The following is a 21275-nucleotide window of genomic DNA, read 5'->3' on the forward strand; positions in this document are numbered from 1 at the left end:
CTGATTGGCAAGTGGCACTAGGATCACCCAGAGAAGTAGCGATTGCATCCAAATTATGCCTCGTGCAGCTCAAGATCATCCATAGAATTTACTACACCAGAACTACTCTTTATAAGATAGGGAAAGCTGACACCCAGCTCTGCCTGCGACAATGTGGGGCGGTTGTTACATTCTTCCATACACTATGGGCCTGCCCTGTAATAATGTCATATTGGAAATCAATCATGACCATCATCACAAGGGAGAGTGTGAACCCAGTCTCTCCAAAGCCCAAACGTTGCCTGCTTAATTTCTGGAAAGCTACGGACCTTAACTCCATAACACAGCCCTAGGCGACACTGGGAATGATGTTGGCCAAAAGAAACATTGCTAAACATTGGGGTGTAGCCATCGCCCCCACACTCATGGTGTGGTGCAAAGTTTTGAACACAGCCACAGTGGCTAAGATTATGGGGAGGCTGGAACACCTACAGAGGGGGTATATGTGAGTTACCAACAATGACCCGAGAAATGGAAATAAATTCATGAAATTGATACTAAAGTATGTAACGATATAAACGCATACAGCAAGGTGCAAACAATACTGTACTATAAAAGGAAAGGCAAGCAATGTATACTGTATAGAAAGTTTATATACTGTTTGATGTGTACACGGATGTTATGACTGTGCCACCTACGATTAAATAAAAAAATCATCAAGGTATGATTTCATTTTTTAAACGGACAATAGTAATCCAATTAATATGTCATTAGTCAGCATATGGACATACTTTATAACAAACATAATAATATTAATATTAATATATGCCCTTGGGGATGTTTAATCTGGGCCCAGTACTGTTCTTAGAGTTTGTAAAGATGTCCCAAGATGTTCAGGAGTTAACCAACTGAATTCTTAAAAGAAGGGGCAAGTCACAAGTGCATAAATTAATATTAGATCAGCGATCCAGTAGAGGCATGATTTTACACCTTTGGTCCCTACTGAAGGATGACGGACATAGCGCACCACTCACGGTACATAGTCAATGGTATGCGGAACTACCAGAACCTCTGTCAGATAGGGACTGGGCAAAGGCATGTATGCAAGTGCAGGATGCAGCCAGTAATGCTAGATGTAAGCTCATACAGTTCTTTACCTGCACTGTGCATATCTTACACCCCATTGGCTCCATAGAGTTTGTTCCACAAAGCCTAAGACATGACCACGCTGCGACACCAGGTCGACGATGTTTCTCCATATGACCTGGAACTGCCCTACCCTTCAAGATTTCTGGGTCACTGTATTAGACAAGCTCACAGAATTGACAAGGTTACAACTGACTCTCACAATTAGTCATTGCCTGCTAGCGCTCAACACCGCTACCGAAAAAAAGGCATACATATATGCACTAGGTTTGCCTCCCTGGGCCAACTAGTCGGCAAGAGACAAATTGCTATACACTGGATCGCACAGGCTTCTTCACCACTATGTAAATGAAAAGCCGACTTGCGGAATGGGCTGTAGCCGAGGAAGGACTTGGAACTGTGGGCAGAGATGACAGATCAGTTGTTCGATCTCCCAGACACCGCAGGATGTTGAGAAGCTGAAAATGACCGAGCTCGACATAATGGGAAGAGGCTAGCAGATTTATTTCCGAAATATGACGGGCCTTGAACTTCGTAGTATTGTGTGGTGCTTTTGAGCCCATACTTGCGCATGCATTGTTATTTGTAAGACTATAGCATGTTTGTTAACCCCTTCCATGCGGCCGCGATTCCCCTGGTGTGCTGTAAACAACACGAACAGGGGCGGGCCGTGACGAACCCCAGCCGTCATCAGCACACGAGCACCGTAGTGCATGACGGCTGGGGTTCGTCATCAGCATGGAAGCGGTTAAAATAATATCTCAAATTTTCGAGGTTTACAAAACTCGTGCAAAATATAGTACGATATGTTATATCTATACTGCCCTTGTTTTTCTTTAAAAAAGGTTCTTCAAGACTGTTGGCGACAATAGTTGCAAAGGTGGATGAATGCATGTGTTTACTTGCCATGACTAATTTTTGCACCATTTGTTCTCGTGCCTTCTCTTGACTCCCAGTAGGAAACCACACATTGTCAATGATCATTGCAACAATAATGATGCCCTGTCATTATCACAATTTCTGTCTATTTCAGCGCAAGTTCGGATATGTGTCATCATAACGAGCCTTTCACTGCCTAATATACCGCTCACAGAGCCCGATTATTATTCGAAAAAACAATAAACTTCTTTTGGTTTTCCATTACGTTCAGTGTAACTTTTCAGATTTTTGGAATGCAGAAGGTATTCCAGGCTTACACCTGGGAACCTGTGGCTGCTGCTGCCGTTTCCAACACAGTGCAACAACTACATAGAAATATGCAATAGGGCAATTACTGGTGCAAACATGAGTTAAGAAACAACTTTGCAAATCATAACAATGTAGCATGAAACTCAACAAATGAATTCTGCATGATATTCCAATAAAGCGGAACAGAAAATTCTCATAGCTGAACCCATCCCATCAGGGCAGGATTGGAAGGGTCTCCTGTCCCTTTTCAAGTCAAATGTCTCCAGCATCTAAGAGACAGCCATCAAGGTTGCCTAGTCAGACAAGCATTGGCATAGCCAATAGGTCTCGCCTTTGGGACCTTATAAGTATTTAGTTATGCAGCACAATATCCTTAGTGCAACAACATCAAACTGTTGCATGGCTAAACAATTTTAAGGTCCCAAAGGCAAGACCTACTGCTATGTCAATGCTCGTTTTCTATTGTTTGCTGTCCTTTGATCCTAGAACGTTAGTTTCTCAGCACATACTGACATCTGCAAAGAGCAGATTTTTCCAAAGAGCATCCATGTGAGTGAAGTGTGGTAAATCTGACTTTGTCCATAGCCAACGTAAGTGACCCAGGTAATTGTAAGTAATGTCCTTTTGTAGAGAGATGATATATATAGAGGATGAGGTAGATGGTACGACTTTCAACCTAACCTGGATCACTGTGACTAAAAAGTTTGAGTCAAGCTGACTTTAAAGCAGCATTTTCAATTTCAATTCTTACCAGTTGCAATAAAAAAAGCAATCATTTGTTTATCAGCAAACCTCAGGACATATACCCTTAGTGGATAGCTTTTTCTATAGTCCAGTAACATACAATTTCATCTGTGTACTTTAAAGATTTTAATAAAGCACAAACCTGAGGGTACAGAACTGTTACTTTAAATCATCACAAATTGGTATGCTTATTTTTTCACATGTCCGTACTGACTTAAGCCAAGTAGTTCCCATATTGAGTAAACCTGGGTGAATTTTCTTGTAACAAACATGCAGCATGAATGTAAGCAATTTAAGAGGCGACCCCATATGGAACAATTAAAAAAGGTTTGGAATCTTATGAAATAATAGAGGTTACTTAGAAGTGACACAGTGGGTAAGGAATTGGCTAACAACTTGGAAAACTGTTCTGAGTTAGATAAACATGTTACTGCAATTTTAGGAAATAATAAAAAAACAACAAACTTTTGATTAAAACCAAAACTTTTACAATATGTATTTAATAATATTACCATGAGAGTTAGATGTATTGATACATTTTAAATAGAGATAATTATCAAAAGGTTATGCTCCACAATCAATGGACACTTAGCAGTCATAAGCTACCACAACTATATAGATCTATAAAAAGATGTAAGGAGGACAAAAGAATGGGGTCCCCAGAATTAAAGGTGAAACACCTGGGTGCCCAAAATGTATTTTTAACTGATCTGGATCACACAATTGTCCAGTTCTACTTTATCTAAGAATGCCCTCTTTCTGCCCTGGTGGCACTGTCCTACTAGGGTGGGAAGAGATTGCCTATGATGAAGCATGCCACAACTTAAGGGTGAGGCTCCCTCTTTTAAGAGACTGGTCTTCCCGCATGTCCTGATAGAACTCCTGTGAGGACTAAACAGGGCAGGGATTTTGATTTTCACAAAGGAGAAGTAGACCCTTACTTGTTGTAGCTACCATACCCATTTTGTGTTCGTTTTGGTAATTTTAACACTTACTATATGTGCAGTATTTTTTTCCATGCTCTTCTGTTGTCAGTCTGCAACTCAATCCACACCATCCATTAAAAACTATATATTTTATGACATGATGAAAAATGCATGTGGGGTTTAACGATTTGAGGCTGTATTTTGTTCTTGGGGTTCTTATTCTTCTTAAATGAGTTTCCACTATCATCAAGACAAAACTTGCTCTGTAATGTATGGCCCACTGGTGTTCTCTTTCGCAGCTGTTATCCATATCTTTTAACTAACAATTATCTTTTTTTATTTTTATTTTTAGACCCTGGGATTCTGATATCCCTAACCACGTTGAAGATGTGAAGCTTATCCTTCACATGTGGATAGCCCTGTTTTATTCTAAGCCAAGTAAACTTTTAAATAGCGCAACTCGAAAAGTTGTAGAACATAACAACCCAGCTAAATATGTCTCAATAAATAGTACTCTTGATTCCTTTGAACTGTTTGAAGATGGAAATGAAAGTGAGAAATCGAATGTAGGTTTTGCAGATTCGCCGTCTGAAGTTGAGGCTGTTGCACAGGAGTCAACATACTGCAAAAAGTCATCCGATGTCCCAATTTCAAGCAGCCATATTTCAAGTAACGAACCCTCATCAACTAGTAGCTTTACTGCTCGATCACAGCACGAGGACAGTTCCAAGCATGATGAAGGGCAGCATTGTGTATCTTCAAGTGGATACTTTGATACTTCATGCAGCAATTTTATGGTAAGCACTTTAACATTGTATATATCATTGACTTGTATGTAATATTTTTCTCAGCTTCTTACTTGGCGCCCTGGGAAACCTATTCCGGTACAGCCATGCTCAATATGAATGTTTGTAACATAACGTAATTCAGGATTTACACTGGCAGCAGTGTTCGAAACGGTGGCGTCTTATTTTCTGTTTGGATCCTGCTGTGGCAAGAGGCTCCCTATCATTTCTTTATGGTAGGGTTAACCAGAAGAGTTAAACGTTATGGGACCAGCTAGATAGTGCTCCTCAGTAATTGAAGTACACAATGGATCCTTTCTGTGTGCAGGAGAAGGATTGTCAAGCGACTTGAATGCCCATGCTAATCACAGGCACTGCCTTGACATATCAGATGAATACTTTCTCCCTTCATTCTTTTGTGATTGTGCTTCATCTGACTCAAGACTTAAATCTTAGCACGAAGGTGCTTACAAAGTGCAGGACCTGCTTAATAATCACTTTCAAGTAACTTGGAGTTCGAGGCATGTGGGCTGCTGAATTCATATCTGTGCATAGATCGCCGCCTAGTGTTGGGTCCGGATGATTGCACATTGTTGTCCTGGAAGAGTCTTCGAAGTATCACAAGATAGGTGGCTCCTCCCCTGGACTACAGTGCGCATGGGAATCCTCTCCATCCTCAGATTGTTTTTTTCCGCCATTGGGTTCGGATGTTACTATCTTAGCTCAAGTTAGGAAAACTTTCTATAAAGCCAAAAGGCTTTCGATAACGTCGGTATCGTTTCGTTCGGTATTGGTGTCTTTGCTTAGTGGACATCGAGGACTCAACAGGTTATTTCTTTCCACACTCTACCCGATCTTAGATCTGAAATGGAAAGAAGTCCATTCAAGCGGTGCCCCCTTTGCAATGCAAAATACCCGCACATCGATGTCCACCCGGTGTGCAACAAGTGCCTGTCCCCAGACCATAACGAAGACAACTGTATGGCCTGTGCCCGGTTCAGGTCGAAGAAAACCTCAAGATTTGATGCGCGACTCGACTGGAGTCGAAAAAGTCAGCGCCTGTTCCCGTGAACATCTTCGGGACCGAAGAAGAGGTGGTCGTTGATCTGGAGGATCAGGAACACTGCTCCGATCCGGCTTCAGGCCATGACTCCGAGTATGACGCCGAAGACGAGGAGGTACAAGACGAAGATGAGAACGTCGTCGATAAGGTAGGAGACGACCTGGAGGCCCTTGGGGCCGTAGAAGATAGCTCAGGTGAAGAGCTAGGCCAACCCGGCCGCACAGAGGCCGAAGATGACGCCCTCAGTAAGGCTCAGGTCGAGGGATCGCCACTAGGCCTTACCCAAGATCCACAATCTCGTTCTACAGCCCTGCATAAAGGCCCGGCTTCGAACATTTCTAAAGAGCCTGCGGTTTCGAAACCGCCATCGGTCGATACAAATAAATCGAAACCGACAGCGTCTTTGCAGAAACCGAAGCCGAAAGTGCTTCTCGTCGGCTCCAAGGCCTTAAACCCCTCGGAGCCGAAGAAAACTAAAATGGCCGTCGATGCCGGAAAACTCAAGAAGGTCGTCGAGCCAATGGTTGGGGCGCCGAAGACCAAGGTCAAGGCCGTCGAGCCATCGAAGCCGACGCCGAAGGCTGTAGATTCCCACAAACGGCCTGCACTGAAAGGCTGGATCGATCCTCGGTCGAGGCCTACGGACAAGTCGAAGACTGAGTCGCTCCAACGCATCAAGGAGAAGGGTACATCGGTCGGACCGAAGAAGGCCCCGATGCCGAAGCTGGTCGGACAAGTTCAGACCGCGTCGACACCTATCAAGTTTGGGTTACCACCCTCGGTGCGTCCGAAGATGTTCGAGCCGAAAAAATCTATCGGCGCCGCTACACACGTGTCGAAGGAACTGGAGGCTACGGAAGAGCCTGAAGACCAGGAGCCGAGACAATTCATCGACTCGGACACTGGGAGACTGTCCATATACAAACGAAAGTTAATGCCAGAGACTCCCATGGAATCATATAAGATTCCCTTGAAGAAAAAGAGACTTTCTACAACTTCTCCAGCTCTTGTGGAACCCCTCCATCACTATGAACAGGAACCTCAAAATTTTTCCCCAACATACTCAGATGTTGAGACAGGGGATAATTACAATGAGGATGACCTCTATCATGTGGACACTGATCCTGATGATCAAGACCAACAATGGACGGACCCTGCTGACTCAAGGGATCCGCAATCTGGCCCGGACACTCATGTGTACAGTGTGAAAACGTCTCCTACGGAGGACACAACTGCTTTTAACGCCCTTATTGAGAGGGCAGCTAGTAATCATGACGTTGAGCTACATGCTGACCCTGTGGACGAAGACTTTCTGGTCGACACTTTTTCAAATTCAGAAAGGGCAGTCAAAACCCTACCCATGCTCAAAGGGGTCCTCAAGCATTCTGCTGACATTTTTAAAGATACCACTAGGGCCAGGGTGTTAAACCCAAGGATTGAGAAGAAATATCGGCCGGCCCCTGTGGACCCTCCTTATATAAAGGGACAGTTGCCATTGGATTCATTAGTTTCTAATGCACGTAAGAGAGCGAACTCCCAGACTACAGGTTATGCTCCTCCTCCGGACAAAGAGTCGAAGGTTATGGAAACTTCAGGGAAAAGAGTAGCTACGCAGGCGGCTAACATCTGGCGCATTGCTAACACTCAGGCTCTCTTGGCCAGATATTACAGGGCACATTATGATACCCTTGAGACACTATTACAACACCTACCTGATCAGTACAAGGAGGGGGCAGAGCTACTCATACAATAGGGGAAACTCCTAACCAATGCTTCCATCAAGTGTGCTCTGGACGCAGCTGACACTGCCGCCAGGGCCATCAACACTAGTGTTATGCTAAGACGACACGCCTCGTTGAGGATTTCAGGATTCAAACCTGAAATTCAAACTTCTATCCTCAATCAGCCAGTTAACCCAGACTTCTTAATCGGACCTGAGGTTGACACCACCCTTGAAAAGCTTAAAAAAGATACAGAGACTGCAAAGTCTATGGGGGCTCTGCAGTCACAGCAGTTTCGGGGTGGCTCCTTTCGTCGCTCCAGTACTAGAGGCCCCTCAAGAGGCCAGTCAACGCAACAAACACAATACAATAAGGGAGGTACACAATCCACCTACAATAAGAACAACCGTGGTGGATATTGGGGAAACAACATCAAAGGCAGAGGCAGAGGAAACAACAGTTCCAGATCCTCTGCCAATACCAAACAGTGACGCCCTGTCACTGCCCCCCGACCACATAACACCTGTCGGGGGGAGACTACAACAGTTCCTGCCGGTCTGGAAATCCATCACCACAGACAGGTGGGTAAGAGACATTGTACAGTACGGGTATTGTCTGGAATTAACGTCCACTCCACCCAACATCCCACCAAGACACCGTCCTATGTTCGCAGAGCACTTACACTTATTGCTGCAGGAGGTCGTCAGCATGCTGAAAAAAGGGGCCATAGATCTCGTACCTGTAGAAGAACAAGGGTCAGGGGTGTACTCTCTCTACTTTCTAATACCCAAAAAGGACGGGTCGCTCAGACCTATACTAGACCTCAGGCCTCTAAACAGTTACATTCTGTCAGAGCATTTTCATATGCTCACCTTGCAACAGGTTCTGCCGTTACTCAGTCAGGGAGACTTCCTCGCAACGCTGGATCTAAAAGATGCGTATTTCCATTTACCCATACACCCGTCGCACAGACAGTATCTCAGGTTCACTATTCAACATCAACATTATCAGTTCAAAGTCCTCCCTTTCGGAGTAACGACGGCACCCAGGGTGTTCACAAAGTGCCTGGCAACCGTAGCAGCACACCTCAGGAGACAGCACATACATGTCTACCCTTATCTGGACGACTGGCTTATTCAAGCAAAGTCGGCCCAGCAGTGTGCCAGCCACATGTCCCACACCATTCATCTTCTTCACAGTCTGGGATTCTCACTGAATTACCCGAAGTCACACCTTCAGCCCGCCCACGTGCGACAGTACCTGGGTGCGACGATAGACACTCTGGCAGCCAAAGCACAGCCAAATTCAGTGAGAATAAACAGCATGCAATTGCTGATACAGAAATTCAGACCTCAACGCTCGCTTCCAGCGAAGGTGTTCATGCAGTTGATAGGCATGATGGCCTCCTGCATTTTCATAGTCCCGCACGCGAGACTACATATGCGTCCGCTTCAGGAGTGCTTAGCACGTCAGTGGAATCAGGCTCCAGGACAGTTAAAGGACCTAGTGTTGGTGAGCGGTCGGGCATTCAACTCTTTGCATTAGTGGAACCCACGAAACCTTTGCAAGGGCCGACCGTTCCAAGAGCCTGTTCCACAAATTCTACTGACGGCGGACGCGTCTCTCCAGGGATGGGGAGCTCATGTACTCCACTACACAGTGCAGGGACTATGGACAGCACAGCAAAAGAAGATGCACATCAACCTTCTGGAACTGATGGCGATCCTCATGGCGATGAAAGCTTTCAAGGTACACTTGTGCAACAAGGTCGTGTTGATCCACACGGACAACATGACTGCCATGTACTACATACAGAAGCAGGGAGGAACGCACTCTCCACAGTTGTCTCATCTGGTTCAGAGCATGTGGAAGTGGGCCATTCAAAGGAACATCTTCCTCATGGCGGAACACCTCCCGGGCAAAAAGAACCAGATGGCGGATCTGCTCAGCAGACACAGCCACCAGATGCACGAGTGGGAGATACATCCATCAGTACTCCAACCGTACTTCCAGCAATGGGGTCATCCACAAATAGACCTGTTCGCCACAAAGAAAAACGCAAAATGCCAAAGCTTTGCAAGCAGGTTCTCATACCCACAGTTGCAGGGCAATGCGATATGGATGAACTGGTCAGGCAAATTTGCGTACGCTTTTCCCCCAGCACCTTTGATACCGCTGGTGGCACGCAAACTACAGAAACACTTGATGACCCTCATCCTGGTTGCTCCAATGTGGGCACGCCAACCATGATACACCACGTTTCTGGAACTATCCGTGGTACCGCATCAACGGCTACGCCTCACACCCAGGCTTTTAACGCAGAGCCATGGAGACATTCAGCGCCCAGATCCGCAACAGCTCAACCTGGCGATCTGGCTCCTGAAGTCCTAGAATTTGGCTACCTCAACTTACCGCCGGAATGTATGAATATCATCAAGGAGGCAAGACGGCCCACAACCAGAGCATGCTATGCGGCTAAATGGAAAAGGTTTGTCATATATTGTACCAACAATGACATTAACCCACTGAATGCATCTATTCAAAACATCATCTGTTATTTGTTGCATTTGTACAGATGTAATCTAGCGTACAGTTCCATTCGCATACATTTATCCGCCATAGCAGCCTATCTTCAGAACAGGCAGCACCTCTCCTTATTCAGAGTGCCTGCCATTAAAGCTTTTCTGGAGGGACTTAAAAGAGTGATCCCTCCCAGACACCCACCGTCACCAGTCTGGAACCTGAATGTGGTCCTCACCAGATTAATGGGACCACCTTTTGAACCCCTACACTCTTGTGAGATTCAATTTCTGACTTGGAAAGTTGCTTTCCTAGTGGCCATTACCTCACTGAGGAGAGTTAGTGAACTCCAGGCACTAACCATTCAAGAGCCATTCATCCAGGTCCACGCAAATAGGGTGGTATTACGCACCAACCCTACATTTATGCCTAAAGTGATTTCGCAGTTCCACATGAACCAGACCATAGAACTGCCTGTTTTCTTTCCCAATCCGGAAAATGTCGCAGAGAGATCCCTACACACGTTAGATGTCAAAAGGGCTCTCATTTACTATATAGACAGAACAAAGGATTTCAGAAAAACAAAACAGCTTTTCGTTGCCTTTTCTCCACAACACAAAGGCAACCCCATTTCCAAATCAGGGATAGCCCGGTGGATCGTTAAATGTATACAGATTTGCTATGCTAAGGCTAAACGCACACTAACCATTCCACCACGAGCACACTCCACATGTAAGTTAGGAGCGTCCATGGCTTTCCTGAGGAATATTCCTTTAGAAGAGATATGTAAGGCAGCCACTTGGTCCACCACACATACATTTACGAAACACTACTGCGTAGATGTGCATTCTAAACAGCAGGCAGCTGTAGGACAGGCTGTTCTCAAAACTATTTTTTCAGACTGCTGCAGCTGGCACGGGCAGCCGCCGCTAACAGGAGGGACTGCTATGTAATCTATGCACAGATATGAATTCAGCAGCCCACATGCCTCGAACCGAATATGCTACTTACCAGTATGCATCTGTTCTTGGCATGTAGGGCTGCTGACATTCAAATCGCCCACCCTCCTCCCCGGCGCCTGTAGCAGCTGTAGCATTCAGAATTATTTTCTAGCATGGACATCACTCACTGTATTACACTCCATCTCTGCCACAATGGCGAAAAACAGTCTGAGGATGGAGAGGATGCCCATGCGCACTGTTGTCCAGGGGAGGAGCCACCTATCTCGTGATACTTCGAAGACTCTTCCAGGACAACAATGTGCAATCATCCGGACCCAACAATAGGCGGCGATCTATGCACAGATATGAATGTCAGCAGCCCTACATGCCAAGAACAGATGCATACTGGTAAGTAGCATATTCGAACCAATTGACCAGAATTGCACTAAAGGGCATCTTAATTGCGTGGGTGGAGACCATGCATCCTCTCTTGCCTACCATTTTCCAACCCTAATTTCTGGAAGCCCCTGTCTTGTACATCCTGAGAGGGACATAGATTTTCCACTTTTCATTCTAATCCTGCGGGTAGCATCCTGTGTGACTACACTTGGTTGCCCTGATTCCATAACCATTTGAACCTTTTGGTCAAGGTCTGTTGATGCCACCCTAAACCCAACAACTTAATCTCCTGTAAATTTGATCAATAGAAATCTAGGCTATCTTTGCATTTTGAAACTAGCCTATCCGCTCCCCGCACACAGCTTTGCTGCCTTTGGACACCTGCTAATTTTTGGTGGTCAGTTTTTAGCACATTTTTGGCTGTTAATCAGCTTTGTGGACACCCATTGCAGATGTAGCTGACCATTGGCTGCCTTTGGACCCAGAAAATAAACTCCCACAGACTGAAGAAATGTGTGAGTCCTGTGCATTTAATGAGTTTCATGTATTAATTCTATTGAACCTCTGGCTAGATCTCACAGTGCCCACCTTAGACATTTGTTGCTCAAAACATCACAATTTTAAATAAAAAATATTTAATGATTTTCACACCTCTCTGATCAGTGACTGAGTGCAACCACTTGCAGTGAAAATGTCCAGGTGGTCAAGTGTAATAAACTAGTTGCTGCGTATCAATACTACCCATTCTTGCCATACAGAGTGGCCTAGGTACTATTGGATGAAACATTTAGAATATAATCACAGAAAGAAGCAAGACGGAGAAAAGCAATAAGGGGGAGAAGAGGAGGAGATCGGGGAGGGTATGGGGGTGGCAGGACTTGTACCCCAAATAGGATAGTCATGTGGTCCAGTAAGCTACCCGGTATCCTTATCCTGCTTTCCAAGCCTTTAGGTGCTATTAGGGATCTCAGTCGAAGAGGAGTGATGCCCTGCCCGAAGCCTAGTGGCCTTGAAGCAGAGAAACTCCAGCTTAGGTAAATAGTAGATCAATAGTTGCCATAGGTGGATACATTTTGCCCCTGAATATGAGAAGTTGTGTGTCCATGGCAAGAACCTGGTGTAGCCTATGAAACCAAGTAGCTATTGGTGGGGGTTCAGCCATCTTCCAAATCAATGCTATCAACTGTTTAGCTGCCCCAGCCATGTCTATGGTCAGTGCCCAGTCTACATGCGTCACAGCTTCCAAAGTTACGTTTTTTTCAAAACCGTTTTTATTAAGAGTTCAAGCAAGATCCGGTACAGCCCTCCACAGTCAGGAGGAGACTGTCAATGTCACATATGTAAAGACACAGCATTGAACCCAGAGTTTTAGAATGACATACCCCATACCTCCCCCATCCCACCCATCCCCAATACCGCCCTCCAACCCCGTTCCCAAACTACCCACCCCTTATCCCACCCTAACCCAGTGCACGTGATCACAGCTTAGCAACATGAGATGAAAAGCAAAGGCGGTGTCGGCCAGCAGCCTAGGGTGCAGGATCCACATCTGGAGGCAGTACATCGTCAATGTCTATCGGGGGGTCAAGGGCCAGGCCCCTGTAGTCCGCCCACCGTTTCCAGATTTTGTAATGTTTGCGGGGACACCCCCGGGCTTCAAATACAGGCTGCTCCAGGCCCATGAGAAAGTCCAATCCTGCCTTCCATGCACCAAGCGGGGGGGGCACGTTCACTCTTCCAGGCCTGAGCCAGATCCCGCTTGGCCACCACCAGTCCTAGCAGCAACAGGTGACGTTTGTAAATGTTACCCCCAACGTTTTCCAGGACATGAAGAAGGCCCAGCCTAGGGGTACGGGGCAGGTCCCACCCCAACACCTCCGACAGGCAGTCCCAAACCCCAGCCCAGAATCTAGTCAGTCTCTCACAGGACCACACGGTGTGGAAAAGTGTCCCCCTTTCAGTACCCCGCACCTCAGACACTCCGGAGCGGCTATAAGACCGGCTCGCCACAGGCGGTCCCTAGTATAATATGCCCTGTGAAGGTATTTGAATTGGATAAAGCGAAGGCGGATGGCTATAGCAGCACCACGGGGAGATTCAAGGGCCTCACGCCAATCATCATCATCCAAGGGGCCAACATCATTCTCCCAGGAGGCCTTCAACGTCGAGAGGGAAGGGGAGCAGTGCGTAACCAGGGAGCGGTAAATCTGAGAGACCTTCTTGTCGCCCAGGTCTCCCATAAAGAGTTTTGCCTCAATGGGACTAAAGTCGGGGAGTTGCTCCAAGCCCACCAGGCTAGGGGCGAGGGCGTGGCGGAACTGGAGGTACCGCAAAGTTACGTTTTTTAACCCCAGGAACAAAGTATTGGGATCAGATGTAGGGGGTAGCGTAATTCAGCTTTGATGTGTCTGAGGATTTCTTTCCAGCACATTTGGATTACTGAGCATGCGTTGAGAATGCAGCTGACAAAGATACCCATTCCTTGATATCAGACATGCACACCATGAGTCTGCGGCAACTGGTAACCACCCCCACCCATATAGCCGGTCACACGCTAGATGGCATTTTTACTAATATGCAAGGCATTAATATAATAGATACCTTACCAATGCCATGGACCGACCACTTCGCCATTTTAATAAAAATATCAGTAACATTAAATAGACTCAGACCCCACTCTGTACCGAAACCACAAACCATTAAAGTTTGGAAGGACATCGATCACGCTGAGCTAACGAGCCTACTTGAAAAAACTCGTCCTGACTCAACATTTGATCCAAACTTGGCCACACAACAATTTCACGAGTGGATAGGTACCGCCACCCACTCCTTAGCCCCAACTAAAAAAATTCTCTAGAAATAGAGCAACGCCATCAGCCCCATGGTTTACAGAGGAGCTCCGTATTAAGAGGCAATTCTGTAGAAACAGGGAGAGACATTGGCGCAGATCCTACAGCGCTGAAAGCAAGACCAGCTATAGGGAAGCACTCGGACAATACAAAGCCCTTATAATCGAGACAAAAAAATCCTATTTCACTGAACAAATCAATTCCGCTAAAAACTCAAGTAAAAAACTTTTTGAGATAACTAAGGTTTTAGCGGGAAACGCACCAGACCTGAATCCTCCACAATCCCAAGTCTTTTGTGATTCTCTGGCTGATTTCTTTTTCACAAAGGTGAATGATATATATCAAGCATACTCCACAAAAACAGTAATCAGCCCCCCCACATCTAACAACAGGACTAACAATATCGAACTTTCTCAGTTCTTAGACCTTGGAGAAACACAAATCAAGGAAATAACGACCACAATCAAATCAGGCTCAGCATTAGATCCTTGCCCTCTAAAAGTCATTCGTCCGATCATGGACTATCTCTCCCCTGACATTGTATCAATCTGCAACACAATGTTCAGAACTGGGATATACCGAGACTCCCTTAAAAACACCTTGGTCAAACCCCTACTTAAGAAAGCTAATCTGGACAAGGACCAACCAAAAAACTACCGCCCCATAGCCAGTCTCCCCTTTTTAGCCAAGGTAGTGGAAAAGGCTATGAACTCACAACTCTGAGTTCATAGAAAAACATCAACTACTGGACAACACCCAATTTGGTTTCCGCAAGTTCCACAGAACCGAAACTGCCTTAATAAAAGCTACAGAGGACATAAGAGTGATCCGGGACCAGGGAGGTACAGCAATACTCGTACTGCTCGATCTGTCGGCGGCCTTCGACACGGTCGACCATAAGATCCTGGTCGACCGTGCCGAAAACCTGGGCATCCGCCACATGGCTAGAAATCTGCTTTCCTCCTTCTTGGCCGGTAGATCACAGGTGGTCACACTGGGGCCCTTCCAATCGCACAAGCTGTCACTACCGTGTGGGTTTCCCCAAGGTTCATCCCTTAGTCCGACACTATTCAATATCTACATGTCGGACCTGGCCTCTGTCATCAAGGCCTATGAGATGAGCCTTACCTCGTACGCGGATGACACCCAGCTTGTGTTGGCCATCAACGTAAATGGAGACAAGGTAGCTGAAAACTTCCAAGAGGGCATGCGGGCGATCGGTGAGTGGATGGCCTCTAACTGCCTAAAGTTAAATGCTGAAAAAACGGAGGTCGTCATATTTGGACATCTCTCCCCCGGATGGTCAAACACCAGGTGGCCCCCTACGCACGGAACACCACCTACACCAGCCATCACCGTCAGAAATCTGGGGGTGATTTTTGACGATAAATTAAATTTCATGGCCCACTCAAATAAAATAGCAGCAAAAGCCCATCAGAAACTTAGGCTGATCAAGAAAATCATGCCGTTTCTACCAACCTCAGCAGGTAAGAGGCTGGTAAGCGCCCTCGTGCTGTCATCTCTTGACTATTGTAACGGCTTATTCATCAACGGACAAGCAAGAGTGACCAACAAAATGCAGACCATCCAGAATGCTGCAGCCCGCCTCTTGTCTGGAATCCCAAAGTTCTCACCAATCTCTGAGACTATAAGAGACCTGCATTGGCTCAAGATTCGAAACAGGATCAAGTTTAAAGCGCTGTGCATACTCTATAAAGCACTGCACAACTGTGGTCCACATTTCCTGAAATCCCATCTCAGATACCAGTCCTCCATAAGATCACTCCGATCTAACAACCTTAAAATCCTTCAAATACCACGAACAAAAACAGTTAACTGGGGCGATAGACGCTTCCTTGTCGCAGCTCCCAGGTTATGGAACTCCCTGCCAGCTTCCATCAAAGACAGCCCATCCCTGATGCATTTCCGCAGAAAGATAATGACCTGGCTGTTTGATCAAGAATAGTTACCTGCCTAACCTCGGGAATACATTCAAAGTTTCTAGCGCCGAGACGCCTACGGGCAATTGTACGCGCTGTATAAATCTCAAAGATAGATAAATAAATAAATAAATATGTATGAGTGTGCACCTTTCCTTGTGGAATTGAGAGCATGTTATGAGCGAGGTAGGGGAACATCTGAGCTAGTCTGTCAGAGGACGGGTACCACTGGAACATCACTTTTTATTTTTTTTATTAAACATTTTTATTGAAAAAGAAAAAGAAAAACATAGAGCAGCAATGACATAGCAATGAAGTCCGCAGCACATAAGTAAATTTTTCAATACAGTTAAAATCTGGGAAGCACCGTGCAAACCCCTCCGTTTAGTCATATCAATGTTAGCAGGTATACCTATCAAATAATTCACACATAGTAGCTTAAATTTGAGAAACAAATATCTACGTCATTACTTGCTTGATACGGAAATGTTCCCCTAAGTCAATACCAGGTAAGGGCACATCATCAGTACCAGAGATATCCAGCAGCTTCTGTCGTTCACATCGCAGTTCTACAGTAGGGGACAAGCAGATGCTACCTCTGTATCTATTCCAGTTCCCCCATTTATAGTCTCATTTCTTTGGGCATCCCCTGTTTTTAAAAACATCTTTCTCATCGATCATTACCCTGTCCATCTCGGCTGCCCAGTCGCTCCGAGCCGGGACTGCCCCCACTCCCCATTTCCGAGTGATATTGCGTTTTGCAATGGCCCACCGCAGTGAGGTCCACGTTTGCTCCGTTAGTGTTAAGTCGGTGGCCTCCCAAATATTTAAGTGACATAGCTGGGGGGAAACCTTCAGAGTCTTGCCACCTGCTCCTGCCATCTGTTTTGTGACCTTACTCCAGTAGGACTGCACTAATGAGCAATCCCAGAGGATATGGAAAAAGGTTCCCAGTTGGTGGCATTGCCGGAGGCAAAGGGGGTCATCCCTTCTACCTATCTTAACCAAGGTCCCTGCGTCCGAGTATACTCGATGAAGAATCCTCAATTGGACCAGGCGCAATCTCATTGGAATAGCTACCTCTCTGGGGGAGGCCAGAGCATCACGCCAGTCATCATCCTCTAAATCCCCCAGGTCTGCCTCCCAACTTTGTCGTCCGGACGATTATTTATTAGCTTTTTATATGTGGGGGATATGGCCTTTTTGGGCATGGGGTCAAGAATCCTCCAATGGAGAGTCATCATGTAGTGGTGCATCCTTAGGTAAGGCTTCTTTAATCCTGTGGCTGATTTGTGGATATCGGAATGCCTCGGTCTGTGTTAGTTAGTGTTTAGTCTGTAAGTCTGCAAATGTGGCTAAGTGTCCCCCCACCCACATGTCACCCACCGCCGAGATGCCGATCATATCCCACTTGTCAAAACCAGGACAGTTGCTGAGCTGCCCCAGCAGGTCTGATTCCCAGAGTGGTGTGGCTTTTGTAAACTTGTCATGCCAACCCCATTTCCTATTCACCCTGTGACAGACCTCTACTGTGCGAGCTGTGGGTCCCGTGAGATTGAGCTTGTGAGGGTGCTTGTAAAGTGCCCTACTGTAGCCCCCCTACCCAAAAGCCACTGGTCCGTCCGGAAGTTTGAATCATCATACTCCCCATGCACCCACCTGTTGTCTGCCATCAACTGGGACGCCTGATAGTTAAGCCTTACGTTGGGTAATGCAATTACCCCCATCATACCGCCCCATCGTCAACTTTTTCATAGCAATGCGTGGGGCCAGACTGTCCCACATCAGCTCCCGCACAATGTTGTCAATACTGGCGAAGTAGGTGCCAGGGATTATGTTAGGGGTGCTTTTCAGTACGTAGAGAAAACGTGGTAGTGCTAACATCTTAAAGAGGGCTGCTCGTCCCAAGAGAGTAAGGGAGGGACCGCCATTATTTGACGTCGGATCGAAGACGTGCGAGGGGAGCAAGTAGGTTCAATTCATAGAACAAAGTCAGGTCTGGCGTTATATAGACGCCGAGATACTTGAAGCCCTCTGATGCCACCGGTATGTCATATCCTCTAGGGTTGTATGGCAGTGCACCCCACAACATGTAAAGTTGGGACTTAGTCCAGTTGATAGTATACCCTGAGTGGGCGCCAAAGATGTAGAATATATGGAGGACATGGCGGAGAGAGTAGGAAGGCGAGGCCATATACAGGAGGATATCATCCGCATACAGGGAAATATGGTCTTCGTGGTCCTCGGTCCACTTCAAACCCCTGATCCACGTGTCTCCCCTGACCCAAACTGCCAGTGGCTCTAGTACTAAGGCAAATAGCAAGGGAGACAGAGGACACCCCTGTCTAGTGCCCCTCCTCAGCGCAAATTGTCTAGAGACAATTGTTATTATCCGTCACATGTTCAGTTGGGCGGGCATAAAGCAATTGGATCCACTTTGTAAAGTTTGGACCAAATCTCATCCTATCCAGCACTGCAAATATATAATCCCACTCTATGGTGTTGAATGCCATAGATGCATACAACGACAGTAGTGCTGCATCTTCTGTGATCGTGTCACGCCTGCCTAGAACCCCATGCAAACGCCGTAGGTTGAGGGCTGTATTCCTCCCCGGCATAAACCCAGTTTGATCGGGGTGCACTAGTTCTGTAATACAGGGGATAAGCCTGTTGGCCAACAATTTCGCCAATATTTTCGCCCCAACAATTTTGCCAATATTTTCGCCTCAACCTTGAGGAGCGAAATTGGTTGATACGACCTACAATCGTCAGGCGGCTTGCCTTGTTTGTGGATGACCACGATGTATGCTGCCCTAACATCAGCTGGTAGTTCCCCTTTATCAAGGCTTTCAGTATACATTTGTAGCAAGTGGGGAGAAAGCTTAGAAGCCATTGGCTTCAAGAATTCGATAGGGAGGCCATTTGATCCCATGGCTTTACCCGAGCGAACGTCTTGGATAGCTTTCTGAATTTCAGCCTCTGTGATCGCGTCCTCTAGGGAATCTCGGTCATGTGTGGACAGACATGCAACTTTAATGGTCGAAAGAAGGTCCGCAGCCGCGGATGGCTGGACCGTCGCAGAGGACGAATAAACCGACGAGAAATAAGAGGCGAATGTGTCGGTGATCTGCTAGGGATCAGTGATTGTACTATGATTAGCCCCGCTCACTGAGTGAACCCATCTGGACAGTTGTTCTTTTTTCTCCATCCAGGCCAGGAGTTTACCCGTCCATTCACCATGCTCATATATCCCATGGTGGGTGGAGGCGTACCGTGCCCTGGCCGCTTCTTTCAGAAGCTGTTGATATTCAAGACGGACCATCGCAGGGGAGTGTTGCATCTCCGGATCAGGGGTAAATGCCAGGTCTTTTCCACTAGCTAGAATATCGTCCTCCAGTTCTGTGATGCGTTTAGTGAGTTCCCTCTGGTGACCGACCATCAACTATAAAGCTCTACCTTTCATAATTGCCCCAAATGCTCCCCATAAGGTGCGGGCTGAGGCAACGGACCCCACATTTTCTTTGAAATAAAAGTCCGCTTCCTTAAGCAGCGCTTCCTTAATGTGGGGTACCTTCAGTGCCCAATGATTTATAGTGAGGGTAGTGCGTCACCTGGGTAAGTCGAGTGCAAGGGTTGTGAAGATGGGGGGAGTGGTTGGAGATTCTGTGTGCGAGGCACCTGGATTCAGTAAAAAGGAGTAGTTTCTTACCTGTAACTCCCGTTCTGTAGTAGGGGTATCTCTGTTATAGTCATATTCTAGTGAATAGTCCCGCCCATGTGCGGGGACCCCGGAGCAATCAAAAATAATCTCTTAAGCTGTCTTCTTTGCAGTCCTGCTCAGACACATAAGAGAAAATCTAAGACAAAAAATGCAGCCTATAACTACAAGGCTACACTGGCCAGCACTTCAACTTAAAGTGAAAAGGATAGCCAAATAAAGTCAATTTTTACATATATAATCAGGTTTCACTCATAGAGAAACTTCCCTTCACCAAAATCCTCGAAATGATAGAGAGGAAATGTTGGACAGACAAGCCCCCATAGGCTGCCATTATGTGTCTGGAAAAGGGATACCGTGCCTTTAAGGAACTCTCCAGAGACCCTCGATATCCCAGGATGCACAGCCAAAGCCCTTTTACTTTCAGTTCTTTTTGAAGGTGTATAAAGCAAGACCTGTAGCATACAGTACAGTATAATTTTCTCCAACGGGGAGGTTGCGGGCGCTTATGACTATAACAGAGATATCCCTACTGTAGTAGGGGATCTCTGTGTATAGTCATAATCTAGTGACTAGAATGGCAAGCCCATCCCAACAAACCAAGCCAGCGGTGGAGAAAAAAGACAACGCCACTACTGTGCAAACAGATTTCACAACGAAGCCTGCCCAACCTGAGCCTCTGCTCTGGCATCAGAGTCCAGACAGTAATGCTTAGCAAAGGTATGTACGACTTCCAAGTGGCAGACCTGCAGATATCTGCAATGGGAACATTACGTAGAAAAGCTGTTGTAGCTGCTTTGCCCCTGGTAGAATGAGCCCTAGGCTTAGCCCCTAAGGTCTTGTTAGCTTTCTGATAACATAACTGAATACAGGACACAATCCATCTCGAGATAGACTGTATAGAGGTGGCAAAACCATTCCTGACCGACCCATAATTGACAAACAATTGGTCTGACCTACGAATGTCCTTGGTCCTATCCAAGTAGAATTTCAACACCCTTCTGACATCCAGGGAATGGAGAGACCTTTCCGCTGGAGTGGTAGGATTCTGGAAAAACGTAGGTAAAGTTATAGTCTTATTGACATGGAAATCAGAAATCACCTTAGGAAGGAACCTAAGGTAAGTACGCATCACAACCGTGGCAGCATGAAATACAGTATAATGTTCCTGGCAACACAATGCCTGAATTTCACTCACCCTGCGGGCCGATGTAATGGCCACGAGGAAAGCCGCCTTCCATGACAAGTGCTGAAGCTTTATGAATAGGTTCAAAAGGTTCCTTCATCAATCTGGACAGCACCACATTGAGCTCCCATGAACGCGAAGGACTCCGAACAGGAGGAAAGACCTTTCTC

At 46.3% G+C, this 21275-nt stretch overlaps 1 protein-coding gene across 1 annotated transcript in view; it reads left to right on the forward strand.

The window, feature by feature from the left end:
* The window catches only part of TASOR2 (transcription activation suppressor family member 2), a 911282-nt gene that overhangs the window by 304098 nt on the left and 585909 nt on the right, over nt 1–21275 (forward strand). The window contains exon 17 of the mRNA XM_086918936.1: nt 4336–4780. Within this exon, the coding sequence (XP_086775062.1) occupies nt 4336–4780 (445 nt within the window). The remainder of the gene's footprint in view (nt 1–4335; nt 4781–21275) is intronic.

This window comes from Lissotriton vulgaris, chromosome 1_1 (genome assembly GCF_964263255.1).
Source record: "Lissotriton vulgaris chromosome 1_1, aLisVul1.2, whole genome shotgun sequence".
NCBI classification, from domain to species: domain Eukaryota; kingdom Metazoa; phylum Chordata; class Amphibia; order Caudata; family Salamandridae; genus Lissotriton; species Lissotriton vulgaris.